General features: G+C 41.2%; 2 protein-coding genes across 2 annotated transcripts in view; one reads left to right on the top strand and one right to left on the bottom strand.

Annotated features, from left to right (window-relative positions):
* LOC104641365 (ras GTPase-activating protein 1-like) overlaps nt 1-15,397 on the top strand; it is a 502,600-nt gene that overhangs the window by 148,661 nt on the left and 338,542 nt on the right. The gene's annotated exons all lie outside the window — the stretch shown is intronic.
* Nucleotides 1-15,397, bottom strand: part of LOC142599153 (ras GTPase-activating protein 1-like) — a 109,900-nt gene that overhangs the window by 14,714 nt on the left and 79,789 nt on the right. Inside the window, exons 16-21 of the mRNA XM_075738883.1 lie at nt 10,852-11,024; nt 10,538-10,697; nt 10,222-10,364; nt 9,364-9,479; nt 3,722-3,808; nt 673-740 (exon numbers count right to left, since the gene is read on the bottom strand). Of these exons, the coding sequence (XP_075594998.1) occupies nt 673-740; nt 3,722-3,808; nt 9,364-9,479; nt 10,222-10,364; nt 10,538-10,697; nt 10,852-11,024 (747 nt within the window). The remainder of the gene's footprint in view (nt 1-672; nt 741-3,721; nt 3,809-9,363; nt 9,480-10,221; nt 10,365-10,537; nt 10,698-10,851; nt 11,025-15,397) is intronic.

Here is a 15,397-nt window from a genome sequence, read left to right as displayed (position 1 = left end):
CTCACTCTGTCTCCCCAGATAGATTGGGGGGTGTGCAATAGGCTGGGAGGGGACACAACTGGGCAGATGACCCGAACTAACCAAAGTTCCATAACATATAACATCATGCTCAGTAATAAAAGGGAAAAGGGGGTTTTATTGGTGTTAGCCATCATTTGCTCAGGAACTGGCTGGGCATCGGTCTACCCATGGGAGGTGGTGTGATTGCCTTTGCATCACTTGTTTTGTTTTGTTCCATTTATCTTTCACTTATTAAACAATTATTTAATTTTTGTTTGTTTATCTTGACCTCCAACTTTTCTTGTTTTTATTCTTCCTTTCCTCTTCCCCCGTCCCACTGAGGGTGAGGAGGGAAGTGAGAAAGTGACTGTGTGGTGCTTACCTGCTCACCAGGGTTAACCCACGACAGTTTTCTTTATGAAACACTTTTCTTTAACATTCACTTTTTTTTTTTTTAAACTTTAAAACAAGACATTGGGAATAAACACTGTCCAACCTTTGAGGGTAAAAACTGTATGCTGGCTGCCTTAGGGAGCAAGTCAATCAATTGATACTGATAACATGACTTTGGACACAGTGTTCAAAAGACTTCATATTTTGCTAAATTAGACACTAAAGTAAGTTCATGCCTATTACTACATAAAGTATGAATTCAGTCTGAAGCATAGTCACCTGAGATGATATTAAACATTCTTGGGTTCAGGATAGCAGGACAAATCAGTCGAAGAAAAACAAAGCCACTGAAATGGAAAAAAAAAGTATTTTATTCAATAATAAAGTTAAAGAATTAATGTAAAATTATGTAGTCTTTAAGCATTTAAGTCAGTGTGGAAATCTTTTTGAGACAGATGACAAACCACCAGCCTGCGCTCCGTGAATATGTTTGTTAATTAAGAATGTCTTGTTATTATTTCAACTATGATAAAAACTGAAATAAAACCAGGCATATTGATTTCCCAGTTAAGGTGAACCTCTGAAACCACCTGGGAAAAGCTTAACTGTAAAGCCATACTGAAGCCTATAGTCTAAGACCACACTGGCTTTAAAAAGGAGTACTTCGTCTCCTGCCTCCCACAAGTGTTCCACTGTCTACTACAGCAAGTAATTCATCCTGTAGCCACTCACTTCCCCAAGCCAACATAAGAAGAGCAAGAGTGCACAGTCAGAATGGAACCTTTCTTTTGGCAGCAACATGGCCTTAGTTCAGCTTGAACTGATCCATATCCTGATAACAGTACACTATTATCCTAGAAGGATAATACTGGATCAGCTACTTTCCTCACAGAAGTAATTGCTGCTACCCAGACAATCTAGAAAGCTAGGGAAAAGCACTCAGTTTGCAGAACTAGGAACTTATTAAACAGAAATCCAAAATAGTCTTCAGTTTAACATGAGAAAAATCTTTCTGTTGACAGCTGAAGTAAAAAATATCCATCTCAGGTTAACCATAATTCTGGAAGACTGCTATAAAATAAAGTGACATATAGACCAATAAAGCAATCTAAACTCACCTCTCATTTTGTTCAGAGTGCGTGGACACTACCAGCAGACTGCTTTTTCACTACAGCAATACCAAAGCCTGACCACTTACAAAAGAATGGAAGTGGACCTTGCACTACTTTGCTTGTTAAGTATACAGTGATGGCATTGTCCATTATTAATTGGAAGTGATGCATGTAACAGTGAGGTTAACACACCTTTCATGTGTCCAAGACACTTGAATTCCAATATATACTGTTATAGAAGTTTCCTATTTTTCCAAGAACCATGGATTATGAGCTGACAAAACACTCCTGGCCCAGTGTGAAACAAAAATATTTTCTATGAAATGAACTTAAAGCTATGAGGAAGTAAATAATTTTGAAGTCATGGCACATACACCAATTTCTCTAGTAGACAGCCTGAAATTGAAGACAACTGGGGTAACTGACCTTGCAGATACAGAAGATTTGGTGCTTCTTACACTGGTCAAGATGTCTAAATTAAGAATGAGTCAATACCTATGCATGGGTTTTTACAACCAGACAGAAATGGCAGCACTTTCTGAATGATATAGAAGGGAAGCTACCCAGACACTTAAAAACTATCCACCTGTCTCTGAATATGTAATCATTCTTGGACCAAAACCAGTGCAATAAAAGATAACATTCTTCACTGGAGGCTGCAAAAAACCCCCTGTACTCTAGAGACAAGTCACAAATATCCACTTATGAAGGCTAAAATGATGAGAGAAAGGGACCTAATATTTATAGTATCCAGCAGAGGCTCCAGGAAAATTCTGAACATCAGCTGTATCCACTTAAGAAAAGCCACATGGCTCGCTCTGGAGATGGGGAGGAACAGAAAGAGACATGGTATTTGCTTCTAAGTTCTACACCCTTGCAATAGGGTAGCCCAAATACCTTTGATAAGAGCAGACAATTTGAAGGCAAAACCCCTGCAAAACACTGTTGGAAGGCACTTTATTGAAGATTTTTCTTCATGAAAAGCTTGAGTCACTATTGTTACAAACACTAAATGATAGGGAAATAAGCATGGAAGGTACTGTACTAATTACACTAACATACACTAACATTTACTGAAACTCTGGAGAAGGAAGGGGTCCCACGTCTTCATTTCTGTCTCCAGCCAAAAGGATAAACAAGAGCCAATGACAAATCATCTGGAAGACTCTGTTCAATGGGAAAATCATATCAGTGCCAGACACTGGTCTACCAGAAAGCTAGGCTTGCAAAAAAAAGGTCAAGTAAATGTAGAAGAGATGTTGCTCTGATACCCTTAAACCCCCAGTATCATTTAGAACAACAGTGTCAAGATCTCATTTTTGTCAAAAATTTTTTTGACCTGCACTGGCAACTGATAGTGTTAAAGGAAGAACTATTTATTCAATTGATTTATGAATGCAGACTGGAGTTTTTGTACTCAGTGCCAGTTCAGAGGAGCCAGGTTCAGTAGCCTGCAACATTTTTACAGAGGCTCTGGAATGTTTCAACATGACTGGGCTGGAGCAGAGAAATGAAACAAAACTGGGACAGCATAGAAGTACATATTTTCAGAAATGAACGCTGTGTGTTGATTCTGAGTGATCAGCACTGGGAGTCTTCACTGATGCAGGGAACTATTCCAATGCAGACAGTTACCTCAGTGAAATCTAATGACAGTCCAATCACATTTCTGAGAAGGTATTAGTTTCCTTAACATGTTATGTCTACATTTTAAAGGACATTCATCTTAGCATGTGTAAGATTTTTCCAATAATTAACACACACTACATAGGAGTCCCTAGATAAGGCATGGTCCTCCAAGATGACATATGACAGGAACATTATCTTCAGAGGTATCACAAAGGTTAACTATCACTTTAAGAGAAGTTTTTCTCTTTCCCAACATGAAAAAGGAAATCAATATTTTAGATTAGCTTGTAAAACTTAACAAAATACAAGTAAATTCAAAGTTAAAGCTATTAAGTATAGCTATACTGATCTTTATACTACAGCTCTAGCAAGGCTCCAACAGCATGACTAGGAATCTAGCAAGCTCTCAATGCTTAATTGGGATATCATGCCCCAGTACCATAATGATCTTAAATATTTTTGTAACCTATATAAGTACTATAAAGTTTTGGCACTAAAAGAAAAAATAGATAAGCACACTGAAGTATGGCAGTAATAAGACGCTAAAAGATTATTTTCAGCATAGAATAAAGTGACAAGTAACTTACCTAACAACTCTTGTTCTCATTGTGGTATTAGCTGGCCACTTGTTTTGAACAGACTTCTGTAAGCATCCATAAATATATCTCAACGTCCTGTAGAAATAATAGCTACTTAATAATTTCATTAAAAAACTTACTGAATAAAAAAAGCTGGTCAGAAAGGTTCTAGTCCAACCTCTTGCTCAATGCGGAACTATTATCAACACTATGTTTATAATTCAAACGTAAGCTTTAAATTAATTTAAAATCTGCTATGACAGTCCATTTATAAATGGCAAAGAAAGTCCTTGACTAATACACTATTCTATTTGTACAGGTAAAATTCTGATTATTCACATGTGCACTAAATGTTTTATAATACTTTTTTCCTATTCCTTAGGCAGTGTTTCCTTTTAAAAAATGAAAAAAATGATGGTTTGGTGGCTTTTTTTCTTGGGTTTTTTTTTTCCACTTTTTAACTGAATGAATAACAATTTGTGTATCCATAAATACAGGTTAGGTGTTTAAAAGTAGTTAAGCAATAGTCCTCTCCTATCAAAAAATGGGAGCACTCTGGTGTATTTCAGAAAATGTTGAGAGATGCACCATATACTTAAAAGAATGAAGCTTTTAATGCTAACCTTGCCATCACTGACACAAAAGGAACTTCTGTGCTATTCTGCCATTCTGTGGTGGGTTGACCCTGGCCAGCAGCTAAGCCCCCACCCAGTCACTTGCTCACTTCCCCTCAGCAGGATAGGGGAGAGAATCAGAAGGGCAAAAGCAAGAAAAACTCATGGGTTGACATAAAGACAGTTTATTAGGTGAAGTAAAGCTGTGCACACAAGCAAAGCAAAATAAGGAATTCATTCACTACTTCCCATTGGGAGGCAGATGCGATAGCCGCATAAAGTAGAATTTTCCACTTTACAGGGACAGAAATGTGTTTGGGTTAGTGCTTAGACACTGTTTAATTTAGGGTTAAATGTACTACCTTGCTTTGCTAATGACTATATGAGCAGGTTTACCACCACCTACCCAATTAAAGGACTATGCAAGTTACACCCCCACACACCCTCAAGGCGCCCGCTAATTTAAAGATGCTTGACCAATAGTAGATGATGTGGTAATTAATAACCAATTAGCATAAATTTAGGCAGGTTTTTCTAATCCTGTAACAAGATAAATATGTGGTAGATTCTATGTGTGGTGTGCTAGCTTTGTGGAATTACCACCTAGCACCCATGTCTCCACAGACATGAAATAAATAAAATACCTCTGCTCTGTGTGTATATTGGTGTACTGCACACCAGGTAAATGATCCCACTTTTGGGACAACAGATGTCCAGTCACTTCCAGGAAAGCAGGGCTTCATCATGTGTAATGGTTACTTGGGAAGACAAATGCCATAACTCTGCACATCCCCCCTTTTCTTCTTCTTTCCCCAGCTTTTATTGCTGAGCATGATATCATATGGTACGGAATATCCCTTTGGTCAGTTGGGGTCAGCTGTCCTAGCCGTGTTCCCTCCCAACTTCTTGGGCACCCCCAGCCTACTTGCTGGAGGGGGGCAGAATGGGGAGAGAAAAAACAACCCTCAGCACTGTGCAAGCATTGTTCAGCCAAAACATGGGTGTGTTATCACCACTGTTTTAATCACAAATCTAAACCAGCACCATACAAGCTGCTATGAAGAAAATTAACTCCATCCCAGCCAAAACCAGTACAAATCTCTACCCCTTATTCCATACCATTTGCATCATGTTTGGGTCCTACAGTATCCAGTACATCTTCATTAACCACCACCACCCCTTCCCATCCTTTAGTATATATATAGATATCATTCCCTTAGTCTATGGGCCCCCCCATGAAGTGTCCATAATATGTCCATTGATTTCATTTAGTCTGTGACTTGGGCTCCATCTGTTACAGTGGTCACTCAGGACAGGAGAAGTGGTGTGTTGCGTGGAGTTATTGGGCACCAAAGCCAGCTCAGTGTGGGTCACTGCTGCACCTGCCCAGCTTCTCGCATAGCTCATCCACCGTTAGTTCAGCTGGTTCCTGTTATAGTACTTCTTATAGCATACAACTCAAATCATGGGTTACAACAATTTAAACATATATCCATTACAATCTCCACCCTGGTCCTTTTGGACCAGGCCATAGAGTTTAACACTGCAATGAACTCCATCCCTTGCCCCTGCTCCAGCATGGCTCCTCCATGGGCTGCAGTCCCTTTGGAGGCATACCTGCTCTGGTATGGACTTATCTACAGGCCACAGTCCCTTCACAGGGGTGTACCTGCTCTAGCATGAACTTATCCACAGACCAAAGTCACTTCAACTCCAGCTCATACTGGAGTTCCTCCATGTCCAGTATGGCAGCATTCAACTATGGCATGACTTCATTCAGGCCACAATAGTCCACTGTTAGTCTCCACCCTCCGTCAGACTTTTGCAGGCCATATGGAACTGTTCAAGGGTGACTGAGTCTTGCTGATCACTCCTTGACCCTCCAATTGAATCAGCTCATGGATGGGAACCATAGAGTCTTGGTTGATGCGATATTGCCACTGGTTCAATGTCATAGTAGCAGTCGGCACCTGCTGCTCTTCAACACACAGCAACCCCACAACAGAAGGGTCCTGCAAGAGGTCAGGTAAGGTAGACAGCTGTTTAATCTTCTCTGTATCCATGGCAGCTACACCAAAGGCCCACCAGTAGCCTTCTGGGTCCCTGAAGTACCCTCTCCTGAAATAGTCTATGACAAGGATACATAGAGCCTCCAGGCCAGTCACAATAGGGTGCTTCTGCCACTTGTCCCCTGTAAGGCTCACCTCAGCCTTGAACACAGACAACTGTTGGGATCCCCTTGCCACTCCAGAAATCCAGATGGGTTCCATTCCCCGATATTCTGATGGCATTAGGATACACTGTGCACCCATGTCCACCAAAGCTTTATACTCCCATGGGTCTGATATGCCAGGCCATTGAATCCACACAGTCCAATAAACCTGGTTGTCCCTTTCCTCTGCCTGGCCAGAGGAAGGACCCCTCTCTTCTTGGTTGGAGCATTTATTACCCAATTCCTGTAATTGCAAACCAGAGGTCCCTCCATTAGGATCAGAAGGAGGATCAGCCCTTCTACTGTGTCTGGGGAATTGCTCAACAGCAACCGGAGCAGTAATCTTCTCTGGATGGAGCCTTTGTGGCTGCTGTTTTTCCTTGCAATTCATGTATGTAGTCTTCTAGATTTGAGGTAGGTGCAATGCCTCACTTCCTCATGTCTTCCCTGTGGTTGCAGAGCTAGAACCACAGGGTGGCACATGGTGTGCATCCACAGTTCCCTTTCCCTTGAGCAGAGAAAGGCTGATTTCATACGGCACTCTTGATAGCTGAGACACCAGACTGTAGGGGTAAGGAGAAAGAGATATTCTCTTCATGTTGCTGGAACTGTTGGGACGGTTTCTCCACTGCCTTGTAGGGTCAGGGAGGAAGAGAGATTCTCTTCAGAGCACCGGAGATGGTAGGCCAGTTTTTCCACAGTTGGTGCCTTGATGTCTGTCCAGTCCATTATCACCAGGGTGCTGGCGTACAATGTTGATGCATTCCATACAAACTTCTGCCACATGGACCAAAAATACTGGACTTCATCCAGATCTTTGGAGGCCTGGTTATTGTCCAGGTGTAGGCCACCTCCATCACTGCTAATTCCCTCAGATACCTTCCTCAATCATGGTCCACTTGCCTCGGTAGTTTACAAGACCTTCCTTGAAGGGATACCTTCCCTTCATGCTCAACAGGAGCCACTTCCAGAGGCTGTGGATTGTTGCCCCTCTTTCAGTCCCTTTGTTGATTCCATGGTCCCTTGCTAGGGATCCCAGTTGCTGGTCTTCCCTACCTTCTAATTCCTGACTGTTGGCCCTAATATCCCAGCATTGGAGCAACCAGGTGATAATTTGCTCATCTGGCTGGTGGCCATAATCTTTCCACATATCTCACAGCTCACTCAAAGATAGAGATCGGGTGATTTCTGGCTTGTTTATGATTTCAGTCTCTTCCCTCTCCTGTTCTTGTGACTGCTCTGCTGCAGAACAGATTGCCTCTTCTGATTCTTCCTCCTGCTCTCCCCTCAGGAGGAGTTTCTTCCTCCCTTACTAAATGAGTGGACCTCTGCTTCCATTGTTTCTCCTTGACTATAGGAACAACTGTTATAGTTGAGGGTTGGGTCTCTGGCTTAGCTACAGTGTCTGTATGTCCTCAGATCCAGAGACCCTCTTGAGCCCTTCAAGTGCTGAACAGAGGTACAGTAGGGGTAGAGCAGGGCCCAGCACAGTGCAAGAAGTTGTGTCTCTAATATAGACAAGACATAATTTCTTCAAGTGTTCTGTCATTTCAATACCATTGCATGCCTATTAAGGTTTAAAGTCCCACACCATTGCAGGGGGGGAATGCTGTAAGTACCTGCCCGAGTTCTCCCACACACCTTGCCACCCATGTGTCACATCCCTGTGTGGCATTCCAAATTAGTTGGCTACCCTTTTGAAAAAATGGAATTAGATTCAGAACACATGCAAAGATAAGCATTCTGGATACACAAGGATATTCCAGAAACTGAAGAGCCATTTGTATTGGGTTTGTGTGGCAAGGCTTCGGTAGTGGGGGGAACTACAGGGGTGGCTTCTGTGAGAAGATGCCAGAAGCTGCCTTCATGTCAGATAGAGATAATGCCAGCTGGTCCAAGATGGACCTGCCACTGGCCAAGGCCGAGCCAATCAATCAGTGATGGTGGTAGTGCCTCTGTAATAACATATTTAAGAAGGGGGGAAAAAACACCAAGAGCAATTGTAGGCAGAGAGGAGTGAGAATATGCGAGAGAAACAACTCTGCAGACACCAATGTCAGTGCAGAAGGAGGGGGAGGAGGTGCTCCAGGTGCCAGAGCAGAGATCCCCCTGCAGCCCATGGAGAAGACCATGGAAACACAGGCTGTCCTTCTGCAGCCCATGGAGGAAGGATGAGGGGGTGTAGAGATTCCACCTGCAGCCCGTGGAGGACCCCATGCCAAAGCAGGTGGAGGCACCTGAAGGAGGCTGTGGCCCTGTGGGAAGCCCATGCTGGAGCAAGCTCCTGGCAGGACCTGTGGACCCATGGAGAGAGGAGCCCACGCCAGAGCAGGTTTGCTGGCAAGACTTGTGACCCTGTGGGGGACCCACGCTGGAGCAGTCTGTTCCTGAAGGTCTGCACCCCGTGGAAAGGACCCATGCTGGAGCAGTTCATGAAGAACTGCAGCCCATGGGAAGGACCCATGTTGGAAAAGTTCGTGGAGGACTGTCTCCCGTGGGAGGGACTCCACGCTGGAGCAGGGAAAGAGTGTGAGGAGGAAGGAGCAGCAGAGCACTCTCCCCTGTCCAGCTGATGAGGGGGAGTGATAGAGCGGCTTGGTAGGCACCTGGCATCCAGCCAAAGTCAAGCCACCATATGTGCAAAAAGCACAATTCATTCAAGTGTTTGTTGGTTTTTTTTCTGTACATATAACAACCTTAAAAAAATCAGTCTTAGGACTGATTAGTATAAGATAAACCAATAAGAACACCATTTTAAGGTGCAATGTAAATCACACAAACAGGAATTTTCAAGTACAAATTTGAACAGAAGAGTGCAAACTTACGGAGGCAGTATCTCTGCAGCCATGAATATTTTCTTTACCAATTCTGAAAGTATACTGAGTAGATGTGCCAAATTAGTGTTTACATCTTCGTTTTTTTCTAATTTTGAGGGATTTAACTAAAACCAAAAGGGAAAAAAATTACATTTCTTCTCTTGAATAGAACTACATATATAATCTGATAATATTTCACACTGAATGCTATTTCAAAATAAATTAAATATTCTACTACTGTACAAATCTCAGACTTGTACAGAACTTACAAATCTGCTTCAAGGACTAGCCAGGAAACTAATGTGAAAAAGCAATGTTTTTAAGTTCTAGCGCACTATGCTTTTAACAGCACAGACATTTAACACTATCCATAAGTACCATTTTTTTTAAGCTACATATATTTTCATATCTTTTAATCCAGTCTTCTGAGGACACGCCCCCCTTTCATAATTAATTTCAAGTGAAACAGAAGTTAGGAGGGGCATTTTAGAAAAAAAAAAGATAGGATTCAACACATGCAGTTAATGTAAGGGAGTTTTAAAATGAAACTAAGTTCAGACATTGACTTCTAGTATATCTGAAGCTTACCACAAATTATTTAGGGTAGGCCACTCAGTAACTGCTACAAAAGAACCTACAATGGCTAAAGAATATATACATATTTTAAAGAAATTTGACTTAAAAAACTTATTTAAAAATGATGCGATGAACATTGATCAAGCTAACATTTAGAAAATACTCATAATCAGTTCAGTTCCAGTATTGAAATTATTTCTGAAGGATTAATAAATGCTTCCAAAGCAAACAACCAGTAGATCATCATTTCAACAAATCAAAATTTTAAAAAAACAAAGTTCAAGGTATCACCTCACAGGACTGCTTGCTCTCCATTATCTTTAATATACTGTCTTTCAGTGCATGGTGAACAAAACGTGTTGCTGTGGCTTTCATATATTGCTCCATAAGTGTACTTGCTAAAGTGGTGGCACGAAACAAAGTAGTAGCTTCATCTGAAAAAAAAAAAAAAAAGTGAAAAGTTGGGTAAAGGAGACAACAAAAAAGGAAAAAATATGCTGTGTTCAGTTTGATATATGACGTAATTAACGGAGGAGACAGAAACAAAGACATGGGGGCCCTTCCCTCCCAAGAGTTTCAATAAATGTTAGTGTAATTAGTACAGTACCTTCCATGTTTATTTCCCTGTCATTTAGTGTTCGTAACAATAGTGACTCAAGCTTTTCATGAAGAAAAATCTTCAATAAAATGCCAGCCAACAGTGTTCTATCCTGTCCACAAACATGTGATAAGGCATAGACTACATGCATCTCTTTCTGGAGTATGAGCTGAAAGAAAACCGAAATAATGTTCAGAAACTTGTCCTAACATAACAGTCACTACAAATACTACTTAGCGATGTCTATTAGTGTTACTGAAATCTCTCTCAAACAACAGAGAAAGTGAATTTTTACAGAAAACCTGAGGAAACAAACTTAATACCTCTTTAAACTCACTGTACTCCTCTTCTGGCATGATCTTCTCCATAGAATATCGTGCTCGAACACGCAAAGATCCTGGCTCAATACCCTTAAGCGGTATATGGGAACTGAGTTGAAACCACTCATCTGTTGCATGGCCTTTCTGTAATCGGCTTAATTGGCAACGCATAAACACTTTAGGAAAAAAGCATTGTTAGGTTAGCATAAGTAGGTTATCTCCAGCAAAACAGTGCTAGAATTGAATAAAGTAAATTTGTTTTCAGCACATCATCTTGTTTCAGCAAAAGAATATTAATAAAAATGATCAAAATTTGAGCCATCGAATATATTGACAGATTATCTCTTAGATGGTTTAACAGACTCCTGAAAACTGAAGCTGAAATATAAAGCATGCTGTAAATAGTGTATACACACAGACATTAACAAAGTTTTCTTTTTAACACCCAAATAGGGGAAAAAGGCCCTCTCTCCCCTAGCTACCTAGCAAACCTAGGCAGGAATCAGAAAATTAAAACAGGTGATTAGAATTCATTGTCCTCTTTTGAAGCCCTGGGCTTATACCTCCATCAGGTCTGCTCTTGAACCACTTTGTTACAATTTTCAGTATTTATTATTAGCTTTACTACATCTTTCCCAAATGTTGCCAGATGTATTTGTTTAATACTTAGGAACTCCCAGGTTGTCCTGATTTCGGCTAAGATAGAGTTAATTTTCTTTCTAGTAGCTGGTTTAGTGCTGTGGTTTGGATTTAGGATGAGAATAATGTTGATAACACACTGATGTTTTGAGTTGTTGCTAGGTAGTTGTAGTGCCTACACTAGGTCAAGGACTTTTCAGCTTCTCATGCCCTGCCAGGTGCACAAGAAGCTGGGAGAGCATAATCAGGACAGCTGACCCAGACTGGCCCAAGGGATATTCCCTACCATATAATGTCATGCTCCATATATAACAGGAAGCTAGCTGGGAGGCGGAATTGCTGCTCGGAAACAGACTGGACATCAGGTTGTTGGGTTTTTTCCTTCTGCATGTGGTGAGAAATTGCATTTGTGCATCACTATTATTATTACTATTACTATTACTACTAATAGTACTATTGTAATTACTATTATTACTATTCTCTTCCTTTGTTATCCTATTAAACTGTCTTTATCTCAACCCACAAGATTTTTTTTTCATTCTCCTCCCCAACCCCTTGGGGAAGGGAGGAGCAAGCAAGCGGCTGCATGGTGCTTAGCTGCCAGCTAGGGCAAAACCACGACAGTCCTTTTTGGCGCCCAATGTGGGGCATGAAGGGTTGACATAACAGATCTGACCCGAGCGTGTTAAAATAAATTTGTTATAAGCATTCATTATATTAGTTTAATCGTCACTGGTCTGCTGGTCACAATGTTGTTTTATTTGTTCTCAGAGTTGTGTTATGTAACACTTTACTTGCTATATATACTGGTTATCAGTGTTTATGTGTGGTTTGTCATCTCTGAGTGTTGGATTAAGGTTATTGCTTTGCTGTTCGGTGTACTACTGGCTTATGGTATGATAAAATCATAGGTAGTCAGACCAGTTTTGTATTTGTATTCAGTGGCGGTGGAGCGACAGCAACAGTTTCATCTCAGTACTTTGGGAGCCATCTGTCAGAAGCTATTAATAATTACACTTTTTACTTTTTCTCCTTGGAGAGCCAATATGTGGGGAAGACACCTTCCTTCACCTTCCCCTTTTTCTCCAGACTAATTACAATAGCTCTTGAGAATGTTGAATATCCTTGGGATGTTTAGACCAGCATGCTTCTATTGCTGTGTATCCTGAATGTGGTCTTGTTTAGGGTTAAACAACTATTTAAGAATACCACCCAGAGATCAACCCCTGCAACAGGCACTGTGGCTACTCCAACCTCGATAATAAGTGCTACAGCTGAACCAACCCATACCGGTATCAGTTGCCCCTATACACAAAAAGAAATGAACATGAAAGTCAGCTCGTTTAGTAAAAGAATGATGAAACAGGGCCATCACAAGAACAGGATGGGGCCATCACAAGAGCAGGAGGAAGAGACAGAACCAGAGAGAACTACTCGATCCCTGTCCCTGAGTGAGCTGCGAGACATGCAAAAAGATTTCAGTTGTCGATAAGGTGAGCACGTTATCACCTGGCTGCTCTGATGCTGGGATAATGGGGCCAGTAGCCTGGAATTAGAGGGTAGGGAAGCCAAGCAGCTGGGATCCCTGTCTAGGGAAGGGGGCATTGACAAGGCGATTGGGAAATAAGACACAAGCCCTCAGCCTCAGGAGGTGACTCCTGTCAGGCATGAGGCAAAGGTATCCCTTCATAGAAGATGTTACATGTCACCCAGGCAAGTGGATCACTATGGAGAGAGGTATCCAGTACCTGAGGGAATTAGCTGTGTGGGAGATGATAGTTTATTATGACCTGGACAACATGCAGTTACCCACAGATCCAGATGAAGTCCAATGTACTGGACCCAGGTGGCAGAGGTTTGTACAGAGCGCACCACCAGCGTATGCCAAATCATTGGCAGTCATGGCCTGGAAAGACACTGGAATAGGTTGCCCAGAGAAGTTGTAGATGCCCCATCCCTGGAAGTGTTTAAGGCCAGGTTAGATGGGGCTTTGAGCAACCTGATCTAGTGGAAGGTGTCCCTGCCCATGGCAGGGGGGTTTGGAACTAGATGATCTTTAAGGTCCCTTCCAACCCAAACCATTCTATGATTCTATGATTTTGCTCTACGGACTTGACTGCATGAGGTGACTGCCTCTAGTATACAAATGTTTTCTTTTTCAACATGAATTAAGCTGAAAATAAATATATTTATATATATAAAGCACCTATCACCATATTGATAAACATTCTTCGGAACCACTCTGCCACTCCAGCTGAACCCTACGTGGAACATGGAACTGCCCTGAGAAATTTACTGATTTAACTGTCTGATCAAATTTGAGCATCCTAATTTTCAGTAGCAACAGATGAAATCTAACAATATATTCCAGGGGTTTTGTTTTGGGTTTTTTTTTCTTTTTCCAAGCCATATTTATATACTTTGAATAAATTGTTAACAAACTGTTAGAGAAACAAAGAAAACAAGTAGAATTGATGCTAAAGTGTTTCGTATAATTTCTGAATATTTGAAATACTTTTTAAAAGCAAAAATACAATAATAATGGAATGAATACTCATAATAGGTAAATTTCAAAGTGAAAGACTTGAGAACTAAAGAAATATTTTAAAATATTTGCATTGAGTCTGGCTGGGATGGAGTTAATTTTCCCCATAGCAGTGCTCATAGTGCTGTGCTCTGTATTTGTAGCTAGAACATGTTGATAACAAACCAGTTTTGGCTACTGCTGAGCAGTGCTCACATAATATCCCCCACTTCCCTGCCCAAAGGCCTCCACGCTGGAGGTGGGCAAGAGGTTGGGAGGGGACATAGCTGACCTAAACTGAACAAAAAGAGATATTCCATACCATATGACATCATGCTCAGCAATAAAAGCTAAGAGAAAGGAGGACAGGGAGGGCATTCATTATTAAGGCATTTGTCTTCTGAAGCTACTGCTATGCATACTGAGGCCCTACTTCCCGGGAAGTGGCTGGACATTGCCTGCTGATGGGAAGAAGAGAATAAATCTTTTGTTTATCCTTTGCTTCCACGTGCAGCCTTTGCTTTTCTTTAATAAACTGCCTTTATCCTGACCCATGAGTTTTTCTTCTTATTTTCTCCCTCTTGTCCCACTGAGGAGGGGGAGTGAGAAAGGGTTTTGGTGGGCACCTGGCAGCCAGCCAAGGTCAACTCACCACAAATACTGAAAAAAATAGCCCTCATACACATATCATTTTGGTATTTACTTTTGCGTGTTATGAATGAAGGAAAAGCAGTGACATCAATATCAGATTTTTGGGCCCTCAATCTGCTTTATATGACAGGAAAAACAAGCAAGCAAGTTGACTTAATGGGTTGGTTAGCTGGGAAGATGAGCCTCACATTACTCCCAGTTTAATAACTGTGGCTACAAAGGAGAAATGTTCAGAAAGGTAACCAACCCATTTTCTTGCTTTTGGAGAGGTTAAGGGTTTAGGCAACATAGCACACAGGCAAGTTGGCTAAGGTCTCTTTTAGCTCAGTTTTCCCCTCCATATACTTCAAATATTTAATAGAAATGTGGATGCAGGCAGAAATGCTTGTTAATTCAAGTTGCTATGGTCTAATCCTTATCCCAGAATGAAAGGACCGTTATGTTATGCTCTAAGAGTCTACCTAACCATAATCAAGAAACATTGCCAATCCTCTTGACCTAGATAAGGAAACAATCTATAACCTTCCACCAGTTGGATACATCTAAAGGTAGCACAGTCTTCTTAATCTGGACAGAGAGAAGGAAACTACTAAAACACTTTAAAAGAAGTTACTGAAGTATTCCATTCATTAATTATTCTTTGAAAGGTTCTTTTACTAACCAAAGCTTTGGCCCAGATAAAGAATTTTCTAGCTCAAATTAATAGAAGAACTGTGCAAGAACAAGGTCACAACT

Source organism: Balearica regulorum, chromosome W, assembly GCF_011004875.1.
Source record: "Balearica regulorum gibbericeps isolate bBalReg1 chromosome W, bBalReg1.pri, whole genome shotgun sequence".
Lineage (NCBI taxonomy): Eukaryota > Metazoa > Chordata > Aves > Gruiformes > Gruidae > Balearica > Balearica regulorum.
The sequence above is the reverse complement of the archived record's forward strand: the minus strand, read 5'-3'. Positions and strand labels throughout refer to the sequence as shown.